The sequence below is a fragment of the Neofelis nebulosa genome, chromosome 8 (genome assembly GCF_028018385.1).
Source record: "Neofelis nebulosa isolate mNeoNeb1 chromosome 8, mNeoNeb1.pri, whole genome shotgun sequence".
Taxonomy (NCBI): domain Eukaryota; kingdom Metazoa; phylum Chordata; class Mammalia; order Carnivora; family Felidae; genus Neofelis; species Neofelis nebulosa.
In genome coordinates this window covers 105,117,377-105,145,376 of record NC_080789.1, presented here as the reverse complement: position 1 = coordinate 105,145,376, position 28,000 = coordinate 105,117,377, and the positions used below count along the sequence as shown (strand labels likewise).

Sequence of the window (28,000 nt, the reverse complement as noted above, 5' to 3'; positions counted from 1 at the left end):
GATAACCTGTTATACAATTAGTCACAAATACAGTCCTTACATGTAACTCCCAATACACATTTTTGTCCATACACATGAATTTGTCTAAAGCATGTCTGCTTTATAGCAGCTAGGCCCTGCCATCACTATGTTTGGCTGAGTTCACAAATCTGTTGTAACCTGTAGCTTCCTTGTCACTTCTCTGGCTCTCCTCTCCTGCTAAGCTTTGTTTTCTGGAAGTAATTAAAACCTTCTGCCACTATCATAGCTACTGCTGCTGCTGGAACCACCATAGCCACCTTGGTTTTGTGGTTTGGCAAAGTATTGGCCTCCACCACCACAGGGGCCAGAGCTTCTGCCTCCAAAACTTCCTCCTTTCATGGGTCCAAAAGTTGAAGATTGATTGTTGCAATTGCCAAAATCATTATAGCTTCCACCACCTCCAAAGTTGCTTCTATCATTACCAAATCCATTATAGCCATCCCCACTGCCACCATATCCACCACCACCTCGACTGCCACCAAAGCCACCTCACCCATAACGTTGTCATTCCCACCAAAACCACCTCCACAACCACCACCAAAGTTTCCAGAACTACTCTGACCTCTTTGGCTGGATGAAGCACTAGCCACCTCTTGCTTAGATAGAGCTTCCCTTACTTCACAGTTGTGGCCATTCACAATATGGTATTTTTGAATGACAATCTTGTCTACAGGGTCATGGTCATCAAACGTTACAAAAGCAAAGCCTCTCTCTTTGCCACTGCTTCAGTCAGTCATGATTTCAATCACTTCAATTTTCTGATACTGTTCAAAATAATCTTAGATGATGTTCTTCAGTGTCTTCTTTAATGCCACCCACAAAAATCTTTTTCACAGTTAAGTGGGCACCAGGTCTTTGAGAATCTTCTCTTGAGACAGCCTTCTTTGGTTCTACAACTCTTCCATCCACCTTGTGTGGCCTCACATTCATGGCCGCATCCACCTCTTCCACAGTGGCATATGTGACAAACCCAAAGCTTCTGGAGCTCTTGGTGTTTGGGCCTCTCCTTACCACACAGTCCATAAGTGTTCCCAATGCTCAAAATGGCTCCTCAGACACTCATCAGCTGTTTCAAAGCTCAAACCTCTGGTGAAAATCTTCTGCAGCTGTTCAGGCTCTTTGGGAGACTGACTTAGATATGGTGGGGGGGGGGGGGGGAGACTTCAACAATGCTTACTCCCAATATTTGCAAATTAATCAGTGTGATACACACATCAACAAGAAAAAGGATAAAAACCATATGATCATTTCAATAGATGCAGACAAAGCATTTGACAAAGTATAACATCCATTCATGACAAAAACCTTCAACAAAGTAGGTTTAGAGGGAACATACGTCAACATAATAAAGACCATAATTGAAAAACCCACGGCTAACATCATATGCAATGGTAAAAAACTAGGAGTTTTCCCTTAACGTCAGAAACAAGACAAGGATGTCTGCTCTCACCACTTTCATTCAACATAACTACTAGATGTCATAGTGACAACAATCAGACAAAAAAAAAAAAGGAATAAAAGGCATCCAAACTGGTAAGGAAGAAATAAGTTTCACTATTTGCAGATGACATGATACCGTATATAGAAAACCCTTAAGACTCTATCAAAAAAAAAAAAAAAACCCTACTAGAACTGATAAATGAATCCAGTAAGACTGCAGAATACAAAATCAATGTACAGAAATCCATTGCATTTGTATACACTAACAATGAAGCATCAGAAGGAGAAATTAAGAAAAACTCACATTTACAATTGCACCAAAAATAATAAAATACCTAAGAATAAACTTATCCAAGGAGGTAAAAGACCTGTACTCTGAAAACTATAAAATACAGATGAAAGAAATTAAAAACAACACAAACATATGGAAAGATATTCTATGCTTATGTATTGGAAGAACCAACATTGTTAAAATGTCCGTACTACTCAAAGCAATCTATAGATTTAATGCAATCCCTATCAAACACTAACAGCATTTTTCACAGAACTAAAACAAAGAATCCTAAAATTTGTATCAAACCACAAAAGATGCCAAATAGCCAAAGCATGCTTGAAAAAGAAAAATAAAAATTGAAGTATCTTAATTTCAGATTTCAAGTTATACTACAAAGCTGTAGTTATCAAAACAGTATGGTACAGGCACAAAAATAGACACATAGATCAACAAAAGAGAATAGAAAGCCCAGAGATAAGCCCACAATTATACAGTTAATTAATCTTTGACAAAGGAGAAAAGAATGTGCAATAGGGAAAAGATAGTCTTTTCAACAAATGGTATTGGGAAAACTGGAGAGCAATGTGGAAAAGAATGAAACTGGACCACTTTCTTATACCATATATAAAAATAAACTCAAAATGGGTTAAGGACCTAAATGTGAGACCTGAATCATAAAAATCCTAGAAGAGAGTACTAGTAGTAATGTCTCTGACGTCAGCTATTACAATATTTTTCTAGATATGTCTCCTGAGGCAATGGAAACCAAAGCAAAATTAAACTATTGGGACTATACCAACAAAACAAAACAAAACAAAACAAAAACAAAAAACAAAACAAGCTTCTCCACAGCAAAGGAAACAACAAAACTAAAAGGCAACTTGTGGAATGGGAGAAGACATTTGCAAATTACATATCTGATAAAAGGTTAGTCTCCAAAATTTATAAAGAACTTATACAACTTGATACATACAAAAGACAAATAATCTAATGAAAACTGGGCAGAAGACATGAATAGACATTTCCCCAAAGAAAACATGCAGATGGCCAACAGACACATGAAAAGATGCTCAAATCACTCATCATTAGTGAAATGCAACTTAAAACTACGATGAGATATTACCTCACACCTGTCAAAATGACTCAAATCAAAAAGACAAGGGGTGCCTGGGTGGCTCAGTCAGTTAAGTGTCCAACTTGGGCTCAGGTCATGATCTCACGATTCCTGAGTTTGAGTCCCTCATCAGCTCTATGCTGACAGCTCGGGGCCTGGAGCCTGCTTCGGATTCTATGTCTCCCTCTCTCTGCCTCTCACCTGCTCATTCTCTCTCTCTCAAAAATAAATACATATTTTTAAAAATTAAAAAAAAAAGACTAGAGACAACAAGTGTTGGTGAGGAAAGGAACTCTCAAGTACTGTTGGTAGGAATGCAAATGCGGGTAGCCACTGTGGGAAACAATATGAAGATTCCTCAAAAAATTAAAACTAGAACTAACCTACAATCCAGTAATTACGACTGGGTATTTACCCCCAAATTACAAAAACACTAATGCAAAAGGATATATACACCCTTATACTTATTACAGTATTATTTACAATAGCCAAATTATGGACATAGCCCAAGTGTCCATCAATAGATGAGTGGATATAGAAAATGTACGTGTATATGTATATGTATATGTATATGTATATGTATATGTATGTGTGTATACACACACACACACACACACACAATGAAATATTATTCAGCTGTAAAAAAGAATGAAATCTTACTATTTGTAACAACATGGATGATCTAGAGTGTATAATACTAACCAAATTAAGTCAGTCAGAGAAAGGTAAATACCGTATGATTTCACTCATACATGGACTTTAAGAAACAAAATTAGCAAAGGAAAAAAGAGAGATAAACCAAATAACAGACTCTTAGCTATAGAGAACAAACAGATGCACACCAGAGGAGAGGTGAGTGGGGGGATGGGTGAAACAAGTGAAGGGAATTAAGAGTATACTTCTCTTGATGAGAACTGAGTAACATATAGAAGTGAATCACTATATTGTATACCTGAAACTATTATAACAATGTATGATAACTTGGGGCACCTGGGTGGCGCAGTCGGTTAAGCGTCCGACTTCAGCCAGGTCACGATCTCGCGTTCCGTGAGTTCGAGCCCCACGTCAGGCTCTGGGCTGATGGCTCAGAGCCTGGAGCCTGTTTCTGATTCTGTGTCTCCCTCTCTCTCTGCCCCTCCCCCGTTCATGCTCTGTCTCTCTCTGTCCCAAAAATAAATAAAAAACGTTGAAAAAAAAATTTTAAACAATGTATGATAACTATACTAAGTTAAAATAAAATAAAAAGGAGAAAGGTTTCAAATTAAAAATCTAAGTTTCTACTTTAAAAAAACCTAGATAAAGTGAAATAAATTCAAAGCTAACAGAAGGAAGAAAATACTACAGATAATAGCATCAAAGAATAAAATCATAAACAAAAACATAAAGATATGAAGAAAATTAATAGAGAAAAAATGAAACAAAAAGTGGTTCTTCAAGGAGGGCAATAAAACTGATAAACTTCTAGAAAAATGGACAGAAGTAAAAAGAGAAAAGGCACAATAATGAAAGAAAGTTCACATTAAGAGCATAATAAGAGAATATTACAAACAACTCTCACATAAATTCAATAATTTAGATGAAATGGAAATGGACCAATTTTTCAAAAACTAAAACTCCCAAAAATGAAACAGATAACCTGAATAGTCCAAAACTATTTTTTAAATTGAATGCATAGTTTAAATACTTCCCCAAAAAAGAAATCTCCAGGTCAAGATGTTTTCAATGGTGAATTCTACCAAATACTTAAAAAGGAAATAACATAGATTATACATAGTCTCTTCCATAAGATAGAAGAAGATGCACTACCTAGCTCATTTTATGAGGCCAATCTTAAATTGATAACAAAATCAGACAAAGACAACAAAAAAGGAAAACCATAAGTCTGTCCCTCAGGAACATAGATACAAAAATTCTCAACAAAATATTAGCAAATTAAATCCAACAAAATATAAAAAAAATAATACACCATGACAAAATGCAATTTATTCTGGGAACACAAGACTGCTTCAACATTTGAAAATCAATCTAATCTTCTATATTAATAGTCTAAAGAAGAAAATCAACATGATCATATCAATTGATACAGAAAGAGAATTTCACAGAATTCAGCATCTATTCATATTAAAATTTTTCAGCAAACTAGGAACAGAAGCAAACTTCCTAACCTCATAAATGGCACCTACAAAAAAATCTATAGCAAATATCATACTTAGTAGTGTATAACTGAATGCCTTCCCACCAAGACTAGGAATAAGGCAAGGATGTCTACTCTTAGCACTCCTATTCAATGTCATACTGGAAGTCTTAGCTAGTGCAATAAGGCATGAAAGTGAAATAAAAGGTATAAGATTTGAAATGAAGAAATAAAATTGTGCCTATTTGTAAACAAGATGATTTCTACATAGAGAACTCCAAGGAATCCATATACCAAAAAAGTTCTAGAATACAAGTCAGTATTCACAACTCAACTGAATTTCTATATGCTAACAATGAACAATTGAAAACTAAAAATTTTAAATAGTTGCAATTACAGTATCTCCTCAGAATGAAATACTTAGGTATATACAGGTTCTTCATGCTGAAAACTACAAAATGCTAGTGAATGAAAAAGAAGATCTAATAAATGAAGAGACATAACATGTTCATGGATTAGAAGACTCAACATAATAAAGCTTTCAATTTTTCCCAATGAATCTATAGATGTAATGCAACTCTATAAAAATCCAGCAGGATGTTTTATAGATATAGACAAGTTGATTCTAAATTAATATGCAAAGGTAAAAAGAAGAAAGAGAAATTAGATTATACAATTTTAAGACTTACTCTGAAGCTAGATTAATCAAGACAGTGTGGTATTGGTAAAGGAATAGACACAGAAGTTAATAGAACAGAATACAGAGTCCAGAAATAGATCTATGCAAATATGGCCAATTGATTGTGACAAACGTGTAAAGGCAATTCAATATATAAAGGATAGCATTAGAAGAACTGAACCTTCATGTGCAAAAAAAATTGAACTTCAACCTAAAGCTCATACATTATACAAAAATTAATTCAAAATGGGTCATAGATTTAAAGTAAAATGTAAAACTAAAAAGCTGTTAGAAGAAAACATGGAAGAAAATATTCATGACCTAGTTCTTAGACATGACACCAGTCATGATTCCACAGAGAAAAAAATATAAAATGGACTTCATCAAAATCTAGAATTTTTGGGGGCGCCTGGGTGGCTCAGTCGGTTAAGCGTCCGACTTGGCTCAGGTCACGATCTCATGGTCCATGAGTTTGAGCCCCGCGTCGGGCTCTGGGCTGATGGCTCAGAGCCTGGAGCCTGCTTCCGATTCTGTGTCTCCCTCTCTCTCTGCCCCTCCCCCGTTCATGCTCTGTCTCTCTCTGTCTCAAAAATAAATAAACGTTAAAAAAATTTTTTTTTTTAATTTAGAATTTTTGCTCTGTGAAAGACCCTGTCAAGAGAATGAAAAGACAAGCTACACATAGCAAACCATAGATATGACAAGGGACTTTTATCTAAAATATATAAACAACTCTCAAAACTCAACAGTAAGAAAACAATCCCATTAGAAAATGGGCAAAAGACATGAACTGACATTTCATCAAAGATGTATATAGCAAATATGCACATGAAAATATGTTCAACATCATTAGCCATAAGGGAAACATAAATTAAAACCACAGTGAGGTAAAATTTAAAAATTATACCAAGGATTTATTTTCCAGCAAGGATGGGAAGAAACTAGACATCTCATACATTGTTGGTAAAAACATAAAATGGTTCAGTCACTCTGAGAAATAGTTTGGTAATTTTCTGATAAGACTAAACATGTACTCACCATGACTCAGCAATTACACTCTGGAATATTTATCCCAAACAGTGAAAATGTATATTCACACAAAAGACTGTACATGAATATTTACAGGAGTTTTTTTCATAATTGTCAAAAACTGGAAACTACCCAAATGTCTTTCAAGGGTGAACGGCTAAACAAACCCTAGTATCCATACCATGGAATACTACTCAGCAATAAAAAGGAATAAACTAATGATGCAGACAACTTAAAGGATCTTAAGAGCATTAAGCTAAATGAAAGAAGCCAATCTCATAAAATTTTATATACTATTTGATTCCATGTGCTTAACATCCTCAAAATGACAAAATTACAGAGATGGAAAACAGATTAATGGTTTCCAGGGAACAGGGACAAAGCGGGAGAAGATGTGACTATAAAGGGGCAGTACAAGAGTTTCTTTTAGTGAGGGAACATCGTATATCATAATGGTGGTGGTGGTGGTTTCACAATTTATACGTGAGATTAAATCTCATAGAACACACAAATAAGTATGTGTAAAAACTGGCCAAAACTGAGTAAAGTCTGTAGCCAAGCAGTAATATACCGACAATTCCCTGGTTTTGATAGTTATTGCTGTAATATACGATGTCATCATTAGGGGAAGCAGGGTAAAGCATTCAAGGGACTATATGTACTATTTTTTTGCTACTTCCAATGAATCAACAATCATTGCAAAATAAAGTTAAGAAGAAAACTAGCAGTAGGGCGCCTGGGTGGCTCAGGCGTTTAAGCATCCCAGTTTGGCTCAGGTCAGGCTCAGGTCATGTTCTCAGTTCACAAGTTCCAGTCCCATGCTGGGCTTTGTGCTGACAGCTCAGAGCTTGGAGCCTGCTTCAGATTCTGTGTCTCCCTCTCTCTGCCTTTCCCCCTCTCGCATTGTGTGTGTGTGTGTGTGTGTGTGTGTGTGTGTGTGTGTGTGTCTCAAAAATAAATAATCATTTAAAATTTTTTAAAAAAGAAGAAAACTAACAGCAAAATGATTGGAAACAGCCCAATGTCTGTCCATAGGGAACTGGCTGAGTAAATTATGGTACATCCACACAATGTATAAAACCACAAAGAAAATAAGGACTGTATCTGTGAACTGATTGTGGATAAGAGAAAAAAGTAAGATCCAGAGCAGTAGATAAAATGCGCTACCTACAGCACAAGAAAGGCAGGAAAATAATAATAATATATCATAAACACAGGTTTGCTTATTTTCACAATAAGAAAGACAGGAAGGTCAAACCAGAAGCCATTAAAAATGGTTATCTACAGGGGATAAGTGGGAATGAGGTTAAGAGAATCAGAGTAGGAGCAAGAATTCTTTGCATGAAACATTATAAAGTTTTAAGTTTTATTCTCTTCAATTAAATAAAAGAAAGGAAGCCCTAAAATTTAACACAAACAAGTTTAAATTATCCCAATTTGATAATATAGTCATAAAGAAAATAATTATTTCAAGTAGCTTTTGAGCACAATAGTCTGAGTATATTCCTTAGTGATCTATATTTTGACAACAAAAGAAACTACAAAGAAATTTTGAACCTCATGTGGTAGCTGGGGAACAGGATATTAGGAGAAGGCCAAAATACGATGACAATAGTATAAAGTAAATCAAATCAATTAAAAGACAAAATTTATTTTTTATTTTTATTTTTAAATATAATTTATTGTCAAGTTAGCTAATATACAGTGTATACAGTGTGCTCTTGGCCCAGTGCTCATCCCAACAAATGCCCTCCTCAATGCCCATCACCCATTTGCCCCACTCCCCTATTCCCCCCATCAACCTTCAGTTTGTTCTCTGTATTTAAGAGTCTCTTCTGGTTTGCCTTCCTCTCTGTTTGAAACTATTTTTCCCCCATTCCTTCCCCCATGGTCCTCTGTTAAGTTTCTCAAATTCAACATGTGAGTGAAAACATGATATCAAAAGACAAACAAATTTTTAAATGAGCAGATGAGCCAAGCACTTTGTAAACATTATCTCATTCAGTTATCAAAATGACTATGTTAACTACTGTCATCCCATTTTCCAAGAGAAAACTGAGGCAGATGGAAGTTAAATAATTCCCCAAGGCTATACTGTTAAGAGCAGAATCAGAATCTGGAATTGCAGCGTATGGCAGTCAAGAGCCCATGCTTTTAACCTTTAGCTCCCATGAGGGAGCAGAGGGAGCTGAGAAAGATGACCACAGCAATGACTGAAGGGTAAGAAAGAAAAAGGAAAAGATGTCCTCCAAAGAGCAGACCAATGTTATCTGGATCCTAGCTCTGGTTATCCTTTCCCTAAAAGGTCTGAATCCAACCTTCATCCTCAGACCTCTTACTTTTCCCCACAACTGTTCTGCTGTTCTATTCCCAACTGTACTGCGTTGATAGAGTCCCCCCCAAATTCATGTGCACCCAGAACATCAGAATGTGACCTTGTTTGGAAAATAGTCACTGGCAGATGAACTCAAGTAAAGGTGAGTGCATATTGGATTTGGATTTGGATAGGCCCTAATCTTATGACTCCTGTCCTTATTAAGAAGAAAAGACAGAGAAACATACACACACACACACACACACACACACACACACACACATATCCTCCTGCACCCCACAGATGCCCTGTGAAAATGGAAGCAGAGATTGTAATGGTAGGTCTATAAACCGAGGGACACCATGGGCCACCAGGAATCACCAAAAGCTAGGAGGGATGCATGGAACAGGTTGTCCCTCAGAGCCTCCAGTGGAAACCAACCCTGCTGATACCTTGATTTTGGACTTCCAGCCTTTACAACTGTGAAAGAATATATTTCTGTTGTTTGAAGCTACTCAGTTGTGGTACTTTGTTATGGCAGCCCTAGAAAACCAATACACCAACTTCAGGGGCTCCTTCCCACTGACCTCCAAACAGTACTGGATCTGAGAAGGCATCTCAACAATAAGTGTCTCCATTAGCCTTAGGAGGGATTGAAGGGTCTCCATGAGCAAATCCTGAGGGAGAAAAGAGAGATCTCAAAGACTTGCTGAGATATCAGTCCCATCCCTCCTTCTAAACTTAGCTCAGTGCTCCAGCTCTCCCAGGAACCCTTCCTTGAGAAGTTCTGCTCCGCAAGGTTCCCCCTAACATTTCAAGTGCCACTTGCCCATTACTAACTTGAAGAAATTTTTCTGTTGTTTTCAGCAGAGCACAAATATCTGCTTGATACGTGGTTTGTCCTAGTGGATGGGGAGATCCCAGCTTGCCCCAAACATGGGGAAATCCTGTCAAAACCTTCCCTCTCTAACCAGAGCTACACTGAATAAGGCCTCATGGGGGTACAAGCGTAGGAAACTGACCTCAGCTTTCTCTGTATGTACCAGTCCTTCCTTCATAACATAAATAAATATGAACTGACAAAGAAGGACCACCAGACATCTGATGAAAAGGCCCAACTAAACAAATAGACCAAATGGTCCTAAAGAAAACCAAACTAATTCAGTAAGTAATAGAAACCTTTATTTTTAAAATTCTTATTAATATCCTCAAAAAAAAGAAGCAGGAGATTGTGGTATCAGTAAAACAAGAACAATCAGTCAAAATAAAGGAGTAATCAGAGAACATGAAAGAATTCCTAGGAACTAAACATATAAATGCAAATTGGAAAACTGAATCCCTCTTCCTTCCTTCCTTCAAGGAAACACTACAGACCCTGTGGGAAATGGACTCAGCTCTCTTGCTGACTCTCTGAACTTATTTACCCATGGGCCTTTAGTAAAATTACGTTTGAAACCTTCCCGTCTGGTTTCAATTGTACAACAGTAAAAGGTAAAGAATTGAGTGTCCGTGTCTGGGCCAGAATATTAAAGTTGTGACAGTGGCAATCAATGAGTGCTCTCAAGAAGGAAGTACTTTTCATGAGTAGTGTTCAGACTATATGACCTAGTAATCTCTGATGATTATCATGTTTTTATCAAAGAGGTCCTTACATATAACTGCTGAACTTATACTTCTCATCCTCTCAAAAGTAAAAAATAAAAACAAAGAGACAAACACCAAAGAGTTAATTACTTCAGTGGCCTGGGCTTCCTGGGAACTGGATGCCTCCTTCTGCAAATCCTCTGTGGATGGCAGGCATAGCACACTCTGAAAGCACGTTTGGAGTAGCTCTGTTCTTTCTTCCACCTCTGTGAGGGGATGGAGCTTCCTAAGATCCATGAGGAAGGAGCAAAAATGTAACCAGAGAGTAATGGCCAGGAATAACAGCTGAGGAAAATAAGAGAGAGATGGTGGAGACAGAGGGAGAGGTGGGAGAAAGAAGATACCAAAAGAAAAGGTAACCAAAAGAAGAAAAGGAGGAAACAGTAAGAAAAGTTTTAAAATGCCAGGAATATGGAAAGAAAGGGATAAAGGGAAAGAGGAACTATTACAGAAAAGGGTACTAATATTTGGGGATGATCTATTATTGTTTGGTTCCCCGGGTATTTTGAGGGAATGGGGGAGGCAGTCAATGATGGAGATGGAGGTGTTTAGTCAGGGACATCCCTGTGAGCAGAAGAAAGACTGGACCAGAAACAACAGCAAGTGCCTATGGAAGATGGGAGAGGTGGTCTCTGCCACATGCTCCAAAAATCCCATCCAAAAAATCTTGGTAAAAAGAGGTGGCATACATTGTCCAACAGATGTCTACAACTGCCTGGGGCCCCCATACTAAAAGCAGAGAAGAAAATAAGGTGGGGATAGATTAGGGAATAAAGAACTAAAATCCAGTCAGAGGAAGGAGGACAGAATGGCTGGAACATTGTTACCTGAAGTTAGTGATGAAGTTCATTGCCCTCTGCCTAATGGAACTGGAGATGGAATTCAATGGCTCCTCCCTGATTAACTCCTGTAACACACCCACCCCAATCCCCCACCCCAGAGAACAAGAGGATGTGAATATATCTTTCTTGCCTTCCTCCCCCTCCTCCCACCCAGGCTGTATTCACAGGAAACTGGGACCTAGAATTTTCAGAGACTTCCAAAGACTCTGAAGGATAGCACATCTCTCCTACTCCCAACCATACCTTCCCCACAGCACTCACCCCTACCTTGAGAATGGGAAAGGGAACAATAAGGTAGGAAAAAACAACCAGAAAATCTGGACTTTTATCCTCCAGGCCTAGTCTAGGAGCATTGCCAATGGTTTCCATGAATGAGGACCCATCCTCCCTCCTCTGTGCATTTCTACCTCCATCCTCCTGAGTTGTACTTACCATCATAAGGGTTACAATTTCTATTTTCTGAGGGAACTTGAATTGAAAGGCCATGGGCTGGCTGCTCAAGATGTTTATTAGCTTGGTCAGGGCATCCAGGTACTCCAACTTCAGGTTCTTATCCTGAACCAACCAGTATACTCAGAGATTTCCAAGGTAGGAATGATCCTGGGGCAAGGGAAAACTACCTACACAAAATCTGGGAGATGAGGTGCTAAGGCTTCCTTAGGCTAAAACCCTGCATCTTCCTTCTGAGGGCCGCTTAGGAAAGCAAAGCTCCCAAAGTTTCCATGTCTCTTAAGTTATTGTCTTTTTACCAAATAAGTTCTTCCGAAGGATGTCTAGTTGGATGGTAAATGAATAGGGAATGGGAAAGGCTTCTTTTCCTACCCTAGGGATATATGCTCTGAACAAATGGCAAAGGCAGAAAAATTATTTGGGGCTCCCTCTTACCTCCCCTGAAACTGTGATCGCCCCACCCCCGAGTTCCATTCAAGGCCACGCATCATTTTCTTGGAGCGGAAGGGCCAAAAATGGCAGGGATGGGACACTGGAGAAGTAGAGAAAGCAGGAAGTACCTTTTCTACAATACAGTTGCGGTAGTGTTGCAGGACCATGGCCAGGATGTCATCTAAATGCATGAAGATGGCTCCCTTGCTCTCTGAAATAATCTTGCTATAGCTTAAGTAGATGATGTTACAGACCAGCCCCCATTCCCTTTGCTGATGTTCCTGTAGGGGGAAGGGGGAAACTTGCCTTCTCTTCATCTTATCCTCCTTGGCTGATGGGGAAATGGAGGTTCAGAGAGGAATGGATTGCCTGCATGACACGGAAGGGAAGATGGGGCTGTGGAATGGTGAACAGCTGGGAGGAAGGTGGTGCAGCTGGTGATACCAGGGCCTGATTCACGGCATAAAGGAGCACGGGAAAGGGACTAGAGGATGAAACTTCCCCACAGTTGGCCAGAGGGAAATAGAAACATTTATAGGTGGGTCAGCACACCTCAGAGAAGTGGGGAGTCTGGGGTGACAGGGATGCCTTGGAAGGCTTTGTGTGGGAGGTTGGCAGAGCTCCCAGGAATGCCATCACCTTCATCAGTTTGAGGATGGATGATGAGTTCTTTTCAGTGAGTATAGCACTATATGCTTGCAGTTGGTCCAGGGTTACCTTCAGATGTTTCATGGACACGATACTGAGCGCCACAGCAATGCCCTGTAATAGGGATAGCCTCAACCTCATGCCACAGCTCAAAGTGAGCCAGAACTTTATGTTCTCCCAGAACTATAGATTTAGAGAGAGGAAGAGAGAGGAATGGGAAAGAAAATAAATGGAAGGAAAATTTGGTTCCTCTGATTCAAATTACTTAAAATCAAGGGGGAGAACCAAAGTCCATACAAGAAATAATTTAAGAAGCAAATTACAAGAAACAGACTCTTAACTATAGAGAACAAACTGATGGTTATCAGAGTGGAGGTGGGTGGGAGGATGCGGGAAATAAGGGATGGGGATTAGAGAGTACAGTTATCATGATGGGGGAAAAAAGAACTCTAAAAGATGATTGATAGATAGATAGATAGATAGATAGATAGATAGATAGATGATAGAGTGGCACAGAGTTTATCAAAATTCAGGAGTCCTCATTTTTGTATTTTTCATACTAATTGACAACATCCAGAAAAGCCCTTCCTGAATATCATGGAGCAGAGGAACACCCCCCACACACACACCCTGCCATAATATTTGTGAACTGTGGGCCCTCATATGTACATGAATTCATTTGTGGATTCAGTAGAGTTTTGGTGCCTAAGGCATGGGGGTGGGGAAGCAAATTAACTCAGATTATGAAAAATTAGAATCACAGATTTACAAAATCTTGGGATTATCAAATCCAACATTGCAGAACAGAGAATACTTACATGCACTAGTAATTCAGAGAAGGGTGGTGAGGAGGGAGCAAAGGGGAAGAACAAATCCAAGGCACATTATTGACAGGATTGGATGGATAATCAGAGAAGAAACAGAAGAGAGAGACAACTAACAGACAGTGCAAATATTTCTAACCCTGAATAACAGGAAACAGCAGTAACTGACCAATAATGGGAAGGTGGAAAAGGGGGGCCTGTCTAGAGTTGGGGAGAGAGGAATGAGGAACATCCTGCATGTGTTTTGTAGGACATAGTAGAAGGACAACTAAGTGAAAATGCTATCAGTGGTTAGTGGATCTGGGAACAGATGACTGAGTGGGAGACAAGAGCAAGGGAAACTTGGGGATTCTATAATTCCTGCCAGGAACAGCATTTAATTTAAATCCCTCTGCCTCATAACAGGCCCTTTGACTTAAATGTCAGCCAAGTGTCTTCCAGAGCTTATTCAACAAGGATATCTGGGCACAGAGCTAAAGGAACATCTAACACAGACAAGCAGGTGCCAGCTATTTGCCAACTGGCTTGTTTATGCAGGACAGGCCACCATTAAGATTCTGCAGTAGAGGAGGCAGAGTGACAGGGACCTGGGGACAGTTACCGTTGCTCCAGGACACAGATCTTCAAGAAAGGATGAAGTATTAGTGGGACTTACAGACTTTCGACCTCCAAGTAGATGAAGGGAAAATTTTGCCTAGTTGTGAAGCAGGGACTAGTTGAAAATCAGAAAGGGGGTTTATTCTGTCCCTCTTCTTATGCCATCCCTTATCCATGGCTTCCAGTCATCCTGGTCATTCTTCATCATCATCATCATCATCATCATCATCATCATCATCCATCATCATCTTCTTCATCACTGACATCATCAGGTATTTACTGCTTAGTTTTTACCAAACTTAACACATGCTATCTCTCTCACTGATCCTAACCCTAAAGATTTGAGGTAAATATTACCAATCCTATTTTACAGAAAGGGACAATATAATTGTTCCCTAACGTAGCCATCCAGCTCAGATCTGAGCTCCAGATCTACATGGCTACTGAACATCTCCACCTGGCTATACCAAGGGCACCCTTTTCTCTCCTGATCAAAAACTGAATGCATCATCTTCCTCCCCATTTTGCCCTCCATTCCTGGTTTCAGTGAAGGATACTATTATCCTCCCAGCTGACCATGCCAGAAACCCAGGAAACATCCTGAACATCCTCTTCCCTCTTATCTTTATCCTTTGTATCCAGTCTGTCCCCAGGTGGCAGCAGAGGGGTCATTTTCACTTCCCGTCAAAGAATTCTGCATTCCAGTCCCACCACACGACTAACAGTTCTATAGACATGCCCCCAAAAGTTCTTGCTCCTGAGTCTTGTCTTGGAATATTATGTCAAGTGAGAATACCCACTTCACTCCTTCTCCTAATCTAGACCCAACTAGCCCAAGTCCCCACCACCCCACACAGCCACTGTATGTCTCTGTGACCACTCATGTAAGGCTATTCTGTGTAGTCAGCTGTTTTCTTCCTATATGTGTCTGTCTCTTCAACGATACTGTTTGCATCTTGGGTTTGGTAAATACCTGATGATATAGTCATGATGATGGTGGATGCTCTGAGAATCTGGCAGGGAAGAGACATTGGAGAGGGGAGGCCTGAGAACATGGGTACCAACTCTACCAGTAACCAACACCTAGAGAGTGCTTGTGTGCCAGGCATTGTTCTAGGAGCTTTTATATATTTAATCCTTAAAACCATCCTTTGACACACATACTCTGTGGTATACCCACCAAAATACATAATCTAAACCTAATCATGAAGAAATATGAGACAAACCAAAAATGCCATATATTCTACAAAATAAATGGTCTATACATTTAAAATGTCACGACTGCCTTTTGCATCTTTCCCAGACCCACGCCCTGTGGAGAGATTCTCTTCCCCCTTTGCCCCCTGTCTGGGCTACATCTGGCAGGAGGCTTCTTGGAAATTGACACATCATCCCTAGGTACAAAGGAATCAGATTTCAGGAAGATCAATTCAAATATTTGTTTGTCATTTAAAGGAATTTCAAGAAAGTTGTTACAGCAAATACTTGGCACACAGGAAGAGACAAGCGACACGCACTCAGAGACTCAGAAAAAACTTTCTTTCACACCAGTGCCAGCCCAGCAGAGTCCTCTCCAAAGGTTGAGCCCCCCAGACCTGGTGCTAGCCTGCTTTTATGCCTGACCAGCTTTCAGGGCTGAATGAGTGCCCAATTTGCCCTTTAAAACCATCTCACCCAGAGGAGGGAGGAAGATGGCGACGTAGGAGGACACTGGGCTCACTGCGTCCTGCTGATCACTCAGATTCCACCCACACCTGCCTAAATAACCCAAAAAACCACCAGAAGACTAGCAGAACAGAGTCTCCAGAGCCAAGCATAGACGAGGCAACCACAGCTCGGATTGAAGAGGCCCACAGAATTGGGTAGGAAGGGCGGAGAGGTGATGCGCGCTACACGGACTGGAGGGAGGGAGCTGGGGCGGAGGGGCAGCCCGCCGGCCAAGCAGAGCCCCTGAGTCTGGCTTGCAAAAGTGGAGGGGCCAGACGGAGTGTGTTCTGACAGCAAGTGGGGCTTAACATCTGGAAGGTTATAAGTTAACAGCTCTGCTCAGAGAGCGGGAGGGCTGGAGGACAACAGGAGGGAGAGTTGTAGAGCCCCAGACGACAGAGCTTAGCTTGGTGGGGAACAAAGGCACTCGCCAGCGCCATCTCCCTCGCCCATCCCCCAGCCAAAATCCCAAAGGGAACCAGTTCCTGCCAGGGAACTTGCTTGCACCGTGCAAACACCCAATGCTGTGCTTCTGTGGATCCATCCCTCTTGCGGGTCTGACTCCCTCCCAGTGCCACAGGGCCCCTCCTGAAGTGGATCACTGAAGGAAAAGTGAGCTGAGCCTGCCCCTCCTACCCCTATGCACCTTGCTGATCTACCCCAGCTAATATGCCAGATCCCCAGCACCACAAGCCTGGCAGTGTGCAAGTAGCCCAGATGGGCCACGCCACCCCACCCCACAGTGAATCCTGCTCCTAGGAGAGGGGAAGAGAAGGTACACACCAGTCTGACTGTGGCCCCAGCGGTGGGCTGGGGGCAGACATTAGGTCTGACTGCAGCCCCGCCCACCAACACAAGTTTTTCAAGAGAGCACAGGGGAAGTGCCCTGCAGTTCCACACCACTCCAGGGACTGTTCAAAATAATGAAACGGAAGAATTCCCCTCAAAAGAATCTCCAGGAAATAGTGACAGCTAACGAACTGATCAAAAACAATTTAAACAATATAACAGAAAGTGAATTTAGAATAATAGTCATAAAATTAATTGCTGGGCTTGAAAACAGTATAGAAGACAGCAGAGAATCTATTGCTACAGAGATCAAGGGACTAAGGAACAGCCAGGAGGAGCTAAAAAAATGCTATTAATGAGCTGCAAAATAAAATGGAGGCAACCACAGCTCGGATTGAAGAAGCAGAGGAGAGAATAAATGAACTAGAAGATAAAATTATGGAAAAAGAAGAAGCTGAGAAAAAGAGAGATAAAAAAATCCACGACTATGAGGGGAAAATTAGAGAACTAAGTGATACACTAAAGAGAAATAATCTACACATAATTGGTATTCGAGAGGAGGAAGAGAGAGGGAAAGGTGCTGAAGGTGTACTTGAAGAAATAATAGCTGAGAACTTCCCTGATCTGGGGAAGGAAAAAGGCATTGAAATCCAAGAGGCACAGAGAACTCCCTTCAGATGTAACTTGAATCGATCTTCTGCACGACATATCATAGTGAAACTGGCAAAATACAAGGATAAAGAGAAAATTCTGAAAGCAGCTAGGGATAAATGTGCTCTAAGATATAAAGGGAGACCAATAAGACTCGTGATGGACCTCTCAACTGAAACTTGGCAGGCCAGAAAGGAATGTCAGGAAATCTTCAATGTGATGAACAGAAAAAAATATGCAGCCGAGAATCCTTTATCCAGCAAGTCTGTCATTTAGAATAGAAGGAGAGATAAAGGTCTTCCCAAACAAACAAAAAATGAAGGAATTCATCACCACTAAACCAGCCCTACAAGAGATCCTAAGGGGGATCCTTTGAGACAAAGTACCAGAGACATCGCTACAAGCATGAAACCTACAGACATCACAATGACTCTAAACCCATATCTTTCTATAATAACACTGAATGTAGGGGCGCCTGGGTGGCTCAGTCAGTTGAGTGTCCGACATCTCAGGTCATGATCTCGCGGACTGTGAGTTCAAGCCCCACATCGGGCTCTGTGCTGACAGCTCAGAGCCTGGAGCCTGCTTCAGATTCTGTGTCTCCCTCTCTCTCTGTCCCTCCCCTGCTCACATTCTGTCTCTCTCTCTCTCTCTCTCTCTCTCTCTCTCTCTCAAAAATAAATAAAGATTAAAAAAAATTAAAAAAAAAACACTGAATGTAAATGGACTAAATGCGCCAACCAAAAGACATAGGGTATCATAATGGATAAAAAAACAAGACCCATCTATTTCTGTCTACGAGAGACTCACATTAGACCTGAGGACACCTTCAGATTGAAAGTGAGGGGATGGAAAACTATTTATCATGCTACTGGAAGTCAAAAGAAAGCTGGAGTAGCCATACTTCTATCAGACAAACTACACTTTAAATTAAAGGCTGTAACAAGAGATGAAGAAGGGCATTATATAATAATTACAGGGTCTATCCATCAGGAAGAGCTAACAATTATAAATGTCTATGCGCTGAATATGGGAGCCCCCAAATATATAAAACAATTACTCACAAACATAAGCAACCTTATTGATAAGAATGTGGTCATTGCAGGGGACTTTAATACCCCACTTACAACAATGGATATATCATCTAGACACATGGTCAATAAAGAAACAAGGGCCCTGAATGATACATTGGATCACATGAACTTGACATATATATTTAGAACTCTGCATCCCAAAGCAACAGAATATACTTTCTTCTCGAGTGCACATGGAACATTCTCCAAGATAGATCACATACTGGGTCACAAAACAGCCCTTCATAAGTATACAAGAATTGAGATCATACCATGCATACTTTCAGACCACAATGCTATGAAGCTTGAAATCAACCACAGGAAAAAGTCTGGAAAACCTCCAAAAACGTGGAGGTTAAAGAACACCCTACTAAAGAATGAATGGGTCAACCAGGCAATTAGAGAAGAAATTAAAAAATATATGGAAACAAATGAAAGTGAAAATACAACAATCCAAATGCTTTGGGATGCAGCGAAGGCAGTCCTGAGAGGAAAATACATTGCAATCCAGGCCTATCTCAAGAAACAAGAAAAATCCCAAATACAAAATCTAACAGCACACCTAAAGGAAATAGAAGCAGAACAGCAAAGACACCCTAAACCCAGCAGAAGAGAAATAATAAAGATCAGAGCAGAAATAAACAATACAGAATCTAAAAAAAACCGTAGAGCAGATCAACGAAACCAAGAGTTGGTTTTTTGAAAAAATAAACAAAATTGATAAACCTCTAGCCAGACTTCTCAAAAAGAAAAGGGAGATGACCCAAGTAGATAAAATCATGAATGAAAATGGAATTATTACAACCAATCCCTCAGAAATACAAGGAATATCAGAGAATTCTATGAATTCAATATCAGGGAATACTATGAAAAATTATATGCCAACAAACTGGACAACCTGGAAGAAATGGACAAATTCCTAAACACCCACACACTTCCAAAAATCCATCAGGAGGAAATAGAAAGCTTGAACAGACCCATAACCAGCGAAGAAATTGAATCAGTTATCAAAAATCTCCCAACAAATAAGAGTCCAGGACCAGATGGCTTCCCAGGGGAGTTCTACCAGACGTTTAAAGTAGAGATAATACCTATCCTTCTCAAGCTATTCCAAAAAATAGAAAGGGAAGGAAAACTTCCAGACTCATTCTATGAAGCCAGTATTACTTTGATTCCTAAACCAGACAGAGACCCAGTAAAAAAAGAGAACTACAGGCCAATATCCCTGATGAATATGGATGCAAAATTCTCAATAAGATACTAGCAAATCGAATTCAACAGCGTATAAAAAGAATTATTCACCATGACCAAGTGGGATTCATTCCTGGGATGCAGGGCTGGTTCAACATTCGCAAATCAATCAACGTGATACATCACATGAATAAAAGAAAAGATAAGAACCATATGATCCTGTCAATCGATGCAGAAAAAGCATTTGACAAAATTCAGCATCCTTTCTTAATAAAAACACTCGAGAAAGTCGGGATAGAAGGAACATACTTAAACATCATAAAAGCCATTTATGAAAAGCCCACAGCTAACATCATCCTCAATGGGGAAAAACTGAGAGCTTTTTCCCTGAGATCAGGAACATGACAGGGATGTCCAGTCTCACCGCTGTTGTTTAACATAGTGTTGGAAGTTCTAGCATCAGCAATCAGACAACAAAAGGAAATCAAAGGCATCAAAATTGGCAAAGATGAAGTTAAGCTTTCACTTTTTGCAGATGACATGAAGCAACAGAATGCTTCAATGCTTCAATAATGAAGCAACAGAAAGACAAATAAACTGATCCCGTTCACAATTGCACCAAGAAGCATAAAATACCTAGGAATAAATCTAACCAAAGATGTAAAAGATCTGTATGCTAAAAACTATAGAAAGTTTATGAAGGAAATTGAAGAAGATATAAAGAAATGGAAAAACATTCCATGCTCATGGGTTGGAAGAATAAATATTGTCAAAATGTCAATACTACCCAAAGCTATCTACACATTCAATGCAATCCCAATCAAAATTGCACCAGCATTCTTCTCGAAGCTAGAACAAGCAATCCTAAAATTCATATGGAGCCACAAAAGGCCCCAAATAGCCAAAATAATTTTGAAGAAGAAGACCAAAGCAGGAGGCATCACAATCCCAGACTTTAGCCTCTACTACAAAGCTGTAATCATCAAGACAGCATGGTATTGGCACAAAAACAGACACATAGACCAATGGAATAGAATAGAAACCCCAGAAATAGATCCACAAACGTATGGCCAACTAATCTTTGACAAAGCAGGAAAGAACATCCAATGGAAAAAAGACAGTCTCTAACAAATGGTGCTGGAAGAACTGGACAGCAACATGCAGAAGGTTGAAACTAGACCACTTTCTCACACCATTCACAAAAATAAACTCAAAATGGATAAAGGACCTGAATGTGAGACAGGAAACCATCAAAACCCTAGAGGAGAAAGCAGGAAAAGACCTCTCTGACCTCAGTCGTAGCAATTTCTTACTTGACACATCCCCAAAGGCAAGGGAATTAAAAGCAAAAATGAACTATTGGGACCTCATGAAGATAAAAAGCTTCTGCACAGCAAAGGAAACAATCAACAAAACTAAAAGGCAACCAACGAAATAGGAAAAGATATTTGCAAATGACATATCAGACAAAGGGCTAGTATCCAAAATCTATAAAGAGCTCGCCAACCTCCACACCCGAAAAACAAATAATCCAGTGAAGAAATGGGCAGAAAACGTGAATAGACACTTCTCTAAAGAAGACATCCGGATGGCCAACAGGCACATGAAAAGATGCTCAATGTCGCTCCTCATCAGGGAAATACAAATCAAAACCACACTCAGATATCACCTCACGCCAGTCAGAGTGGCCAAAATGAACAAATCAGGAGACTATAGATGCTGGAGAGGATGTGGAGAAACGGGAACCCTCTTGCACTGTTGGTGGGAATGCAAACTGGTGCAGCCGCTCTGGAAGACAGTGTGGAGGTTCCTCAGAAAATTAAAAATAGACCTACCCTATGATCCAGCAGTAGCACTGCTGGGAATTTACCCAAGGGATACAGGAGCACTGATGCATAGGGGCACATGTACCCCAATGTTTATAGCAGCACTCTCAACAATAGCCAAATTATGGAAAGAGCCTGAATGTCCATCAACTGATGAATGGATAAAGAAATTGTGGTTTATATACACAATGGAGTACTACGTGGCAATGAGAAAGAATGAAATATGGCCCTTTGTAGCAATGTGGATGGAACTGGAGAGTGTTATGCTAAGTGAAATAAGCTATAGAGAGAAAGACAGATACCATATGTTTTCACTCTTATGTGGATCCTGAGAAACTTAACAGAAACCCATGGGGGAGGGGAAGAAAAAAAAAAAAAGAGGTTAGAGTAGGAGAGAGCCAAAGCAAAAGAGACCCTTAAAAACTGAGAACAAACTGAGGGTTGATGGGGGGTGGGAGGGAGGGGAGGGTGGGTGATGGGTATTGAAGAGGGCATTTTTGGGAATGAGCACTGGGTGTTGCATGGAAACCAATTTGACAATAAATGTCATATATTAAAAAAATAATAAATAAAATAAATAAAATAAAATGTCAAGATCATGAAAGATAAAGACTGAGGAACTGTTCCATATTAAAAATTGTTAAAGATAATTGATAAATAAATGCACTATTTGATTCTAAATTAGATCCCAGACCAAAGGGGGGAAAAATGTTTTTCTTCTGCTCTAAAAAAATGTTGGTGGGACAATTGGCCTTTTTCATAGATCAGCTGTATAAATTAGATAATTAGATAGATAATTTGCTAGTACTGTAGCAATGTTAACTTCCTAATTTTGATCACTGTGCTTTGATTATATAAGGGAATATTGTTTTTTTTAGGTAGTACATCCTGAGGTATTTAGGGGTAAATACGCATGCATCATGACTGCAACTTCCTGAAGTGATTCAGAAAATAAAATAATAATAGTAAGTAACTTGCCCAAGGGCACACAGCTATAAAGTGGTAGAGCTAGGATTCCAGCCCAGGTTGTCTAGTTTGCCAGGTCCCAGCTTTTAACCACTTTGTCATCCTGACTCTTAAAGTAAAAATGCTCCCCCCACCCACCCTGCTTTGCCAGTTCCTCCACCTCACCTCCCTCTCATGCAGCTCTTCATGGACAGTTTGTAGGATGGCAGAGAGCATCATCTGCACCATTTTTATATTCCTCGAGGTCCGCAGGGTGAAGCCCAAGAATTTATATAGAAAAGCCTAGGAGAGGTGAAAGGGTAGAGGTGAAAGGCTATGCATAGCTTGGAATAAGCTTAGGGTAGCCTGGGGAATAGACATTTCCCAAACTGGCTTTGTAACTGTCAGCCAGCACCTTCCCCCAATGCCCCATCCTCCACACAGGCCCTCTTGTTCTGGTGGGGGGGGGGGGGATGGGGGGGGAGGCATCTGGATAAGGTAGTAATCCTACAGAGCAGGGACTCAAGCTAGAGTTAAGAGAAAACTGTATTTCTAATTTCTCAAACTCTTAGGGCATGGATCATCCCTTTAGGGACTTTCCCTGATCCACATACTTCCCATTTCCAGCTAGGAAATGAAAAGTTCCTTACTTCAATGTTTTACAGTTTTCACCTCCTTGGTTAAGTTTATTCCTAGCTATTTTATTATTTTTGGTGCAATTGTAAATGAGACTGTTTTCTTAATTTCTCTTTCTGATGCTTCATTAAGTGTATAGAAATGCAACAGATTTTTGTATATTACTTTTGTATCCTTTACTGATTTCATTTATCAGTTCTAGCAGTTTTTTGGTGGAGTCTTTAGGATTTTCTGTGCATAGTATCGTTTATCTGCAAATAGTGAAAGTTTTACTACTTACTTGCCAATTTGGATGGCTTTTACTTCTTTTTCTTGTCTGGTTGCTGTGGCTAGAACTTCCAGTTCTAATGTTGAATAAAAGTGGTGAGAGTGGACATCCTTGTCTTATTCTTGATCTTAAGGTAAAAGCTCTCAGTTTTTCACCATTGAGTGTGATGTTAACTGTAGGTTTTTCATATATGCCTTTCATTATGTTGAGGTATATTCTCTCTAAACTTACTTCGTTGAGAGTTTTTGCCATGAATGGATATTGTACTTTGTCAAATGCTTTTTCTGCATGTATTGAGATGATCATATGGTTTTTATCTTTTCTTTTGTTAATGTGATGTATTGTTGATTGATTTGTGAATATTGAACCACTCTTGCATCCCTGCACTAAATCCTACTTGATCATGGTGAATGGTTTTTTAAAATGTATTGTTGGATTCTGCTTGCTGATATTTTGTTGAGCATTTTTGCATCTATGTTCATCAGAGATATTGTCCTGTGGTTTTCCTTTTTTGTAATGCCTTTATCTAACTTTGGTATCAGGGCCACAAACAAATGGAAAGATCTTCCATGTTCATGGATTGGAAGAACCAATATTGTTAAAATGTCTATACTACCCAAAGCAACCTACAAATTTAATGCAACTCCCATCAAAGTACCAACTGCATTTTTCATAGAAGTAGAACAATCCTAAAAATTGTGTGGAATTATAAAAAACAAACAAGCCAAACCAAATAAAACAAAACCCTGAATAGGCAGAGCAATCCTGAAGAAGAAGAACAAAAGGTATTACAATCCCAGGTTTCAAACTTCATTACAAATCTGTAGTAATCAAAACAGCATGGTACTGGCACAAAAAGAGACACATAAATCAATGGAACAGAATATAGTCCGGAAATAAACCCATGCTTTTATGGTCAATTAATCTATGACAAAGGAGACAGAAATATACAATGGGAAAAAGACAGTCTCTTCAACACATGAAATTGGGAAAACTGGATAGCTACATGTAAAAGAATGAAACTGAACCACTTTCTTACACCATACACAAAAATAAAATAGGTTAAAGACATAAATGTGAGAGTTGGAACCATAAAATTCCTAAAAGAAATAATAGGTAGCAATTTCTTTGACATCAGCCATAGAAACATTTTTGTAGATAGGTCTCCTCAGGCAAAGGAAACAAAAGCAAAATTAATCTATTGGAAATACACGAAAATAAAAAGTTTCTGCAGAGTGAAAGAAACCATCAACAAAACAAAAATTCAACCTATTGAATGGGAGAAGATATTTGCAAATGATGTATTTGGTAAAGGGTTAATATCCAGAATATATAAAGAACTTATACAACTCGACATCAAAAAAGCAAATAATTCAATTAAAAAATGGTCAGACGACCTGAATAGACATCTTTCCTAAGAAGACATATAGATGGCAAGTAGACATATGAAAAGATGTTCAACATCACTAATTATCAGGGAAGTGAAAATTCAAAACCACAAAAAAATATCATTTTACACCTGCCAGAATGGCTAAAATAAAAAACACCAGGAATAACAAGAGTTTGTGGGGATGGGGGGGGGGGGCAAGGAACCCTTGTGCACTGTTGGTGGGAATGCAAACTGGTGCAGCCACTGTGGAAAACAGTAAGGAAGCTCCTCAAAAATTAAAGATAGACTAACCATATGGTCCAGCAAGTCCACTCCTGGGTATTTAACGAAAGAAAATGAAAACACTAACTCAAAAAGATATATTCACTCCTATGTTTATTGCAGAATTATTTATAACAGCCAAGATATGGAAGCAACACTGTTCATTGATAGATGAATGGATAAAGATGTGGAATAGAATATTACTCAGTCATAAAAAGAATTAAATCTTGCCATTTGCAACAACATGGATGGACCTAGAGGGTATAATGTTAAATGAAATAGAGAAAGACAAATACCATATGATTTCACTCATATGTGGAATTTCAGAAACAGAACAAATGAACAAAGAAAAAGGAGACCAACAAAAAAAACCAGACTCTTAAACACAGAGAACAAACCGCTGGTTGCCAGAGTGGGGATCGGTGGGTGGACAAAGTACACTTATTGTGATGAGCGCTGAGAAATGTATAGAATTGTGAAATCACTGTATTGCACACCTGAAACTAATACAACACTGTATGTCTATTATACTTGAATGAAAAAATAAATTAAAAAACAACAAACAAAAAATAAAATAAATTTTGATAACAATGTCTCACTTGAAAAATTTTAAAAATAAAAACAGTTCCTTAAATTTGTGTAATTTTAAAATTAACATAGCATAATCAAAAAAGTATCTTTATGTAATGTTTATCTCTCCCTCCTCTGAATTTCAGTAGTCTTTATCCTTGCTTACTGTGCATTGCCTTTGTCTACCTTGTAATACTCATATTTACGTACTCACCCACTTTCCTGCCTCAGGGTTTCTATATTTCCTATTTCTCTGTCTGGAATCTTCCCTGGGCTCTTCAAAATGCTGTTTCATTCTCTTTCTGATCCTGGCTCAGTGAGCCTTCCCTGACCTCCTAAATTCCTCTCCAGCTCACCATCCTGCTTCTTTCGTTCAAAGCTTCATCACAACTGCTAATTATCTTGTTAATGTATTTGTTAGGTTAGTTCTTAACTTGCCCCATGCTCTCATCTCCAATGAGAATAAAGCTCAGGAGCAGTGCGTGTCTGGTTCATTGCTCAACTCCAGTGCTAACACAGTGCCTGACACAGTAGACAAATAGGGTATACCAGATGTTCAGTGAATGTTTCAACTCTCCCCCTAAAACCTCCTGTCTGTGGGCACCTTTTCTTCCCCTAGCAGATGCCTTTAGTGCTTTGGCCAGACTCAAGGATTCCTTCCCTTCCCTGACTGCAGGCACCATCATGAGCAGTTCCTACCTGCAGCCTTTTTGGACCTTTTTGCCTGGAGGTGCCTGAGAGTTACATTCTTCTCTCTCCCATCCCTGCCCCATACCAACTATGGAAGTGATAGAGAGGTGGAGGGGTGGGGAAGTACAAAAGCCCCTCTCACCTGTCTCTAACAGGATGGACTCTGCAGTATAGTTTCCATCCAGGGCTCCCCATATCCTTACTTAACCTCTCCCCTTCCTATCATGCTTCCTTTATTTTATCAACTTCTCCTGAGAGCACTTTCTTGCTAAATCACTTGACAAGGACCCCCACCTTAGGCTCTGCTTCTATGAAACCTGACCTAAGGTAAACTGCTTCTCTGCTCAGCTGACAAATGATTACTCTTCCCAGACCTATTTATTCTTCTCTAGAGTGATGATCTTCTCAGTTTTCCCAGGACTGAGGTATTTCCTAATATGCTGGACTTTCAGAGCTGAAACCAGAACGGTCATGAGTGAACTGAGATGGTGGACCGCCTTTGAGAAAGCTTCTCTGGCCAGTGCCCACAGGCCAAGTAAACAGCTGCCTTCTGTGTTCCCAAGCAAACAGTGCACATTTTGATCCTGATGCTTACCACACTTACTGTAATTATCCACTCTGTCCTCTGTTTGCTCAAGTAGACAATGATTTCCTGAAGGCAGAGTCTGTGTCTTTTATGTGAGTACTCTATGCCTGATTCATGCCTCCTGTGCTGTGAGCATTTAGTACATATTTTTAATAACTTTATTGATAAGATCAGAATTCCTGCTTGCTTCATTTTACCACCCACAAAGCTTTGCATATAGCAGGTGCTTCATAAATATTTATTAATAATTAGAGAGCTAATAATCAGTCTTGGAAATAGGGCCTCTTCCCTGGAGACCCCCCAAAGCCCAAGTAAAGTGTTGCTCAGTGATAGGAAAATAAGATTAAAAATCAAGAAACCTGGAATCAGGTGCCAATTTTACCTATACTTTGTGTAAAACTCTGAGTCCCTCTGGATTGAGCTGTCTGGTTATTTGGTCTGTTGAATTTACAGAGCAACTGCACAGATGTTGTTGTCTATATTCACCCACTCTCCTGTGCCGTAGGAGTTATTGCTACTTCCCAAGTGAGTCAACTGAAATTTCACGAAGGCTGAGACACCTGACCCAGATTACACCCAGAACACAGGAAAAGCCGGGACAGAAACAAAGCCTTCACCAGCATAGACCTTGAACTCTGTGAGCAAAGAGCCCTTCCTCCTTACTCAGCTCTGCAGCCCCAACATCATGCACAGTGCCTGATCCATGGTATGCCCTCAAATATTACTTGAATTAACTTGCTTAAATGTGACTGTTAGGTCAATAATCTTTCCACTGCACCCAAATACCAGATCTAATCTGTTACTTCTGAACTACTGGGAGGTTTAATTAAGGCAACAAATGGCAAAGTTCTTAATAAAACCCAAAACACTAAGCAAATATAAGACACTGATATTTCTGCTGTTCCTGTGTGACCACCAGCTCCATGTCCTCCCCAACCCTCCCTTCCCCAGGACCAAGAAACATGGGTTTGCTTT

General features: G+C 39.7%; 1 protein-coding gene and 1 pseudogene across 1 annotated transcript in view; both read right to left on the bottom strand.

Moving 5' to 3' along the window:
* Positions 1-28,000, bottom strand: part of LOC131520183 (maestro heat-like repeat-containing protein family member 1) — a 79,195-nt gene that overhangs the window by 33,364 nt on the left and 17,831 nt on the right. Inside the window, exons 18-24 of the mRNA XM_058744062.1 lie at positions 22,811-22,927; positions 13,013-13,135; positions 12,502-12,654; positions 11,924-12,046; positions 11,477-11,556; positions 10,740-10,875; positions 9,593-9,682 (exon numbers count right to left, since the gene is read on the bottom strand). Of these exons, the coding sequence (XP_058600045.1) occupies positions 9,593-9,682; positions 10,740-10,875; positions 11,477-11,556; positions 11,924-12,046; positions 12,502-12,654; positions 13,013-13,135; positions 22,811-22,927 (822 nt within the window). The remainder of the gene's footprint in view (positions 1-9,592; positions 9,683-10,739; positions 10,876-11,476; positions 11,557-11,923; positions 12,047-12,501; positions 12,655-13,012; positions 13,136-22,810; positions 22,928-28,000) is intronic.
* LOC131520182 (heterogeneous nuclear ribonucleoprotein A1-like) lies at positions 81-1,575 on the bottom strand (annotated as a pseudogene).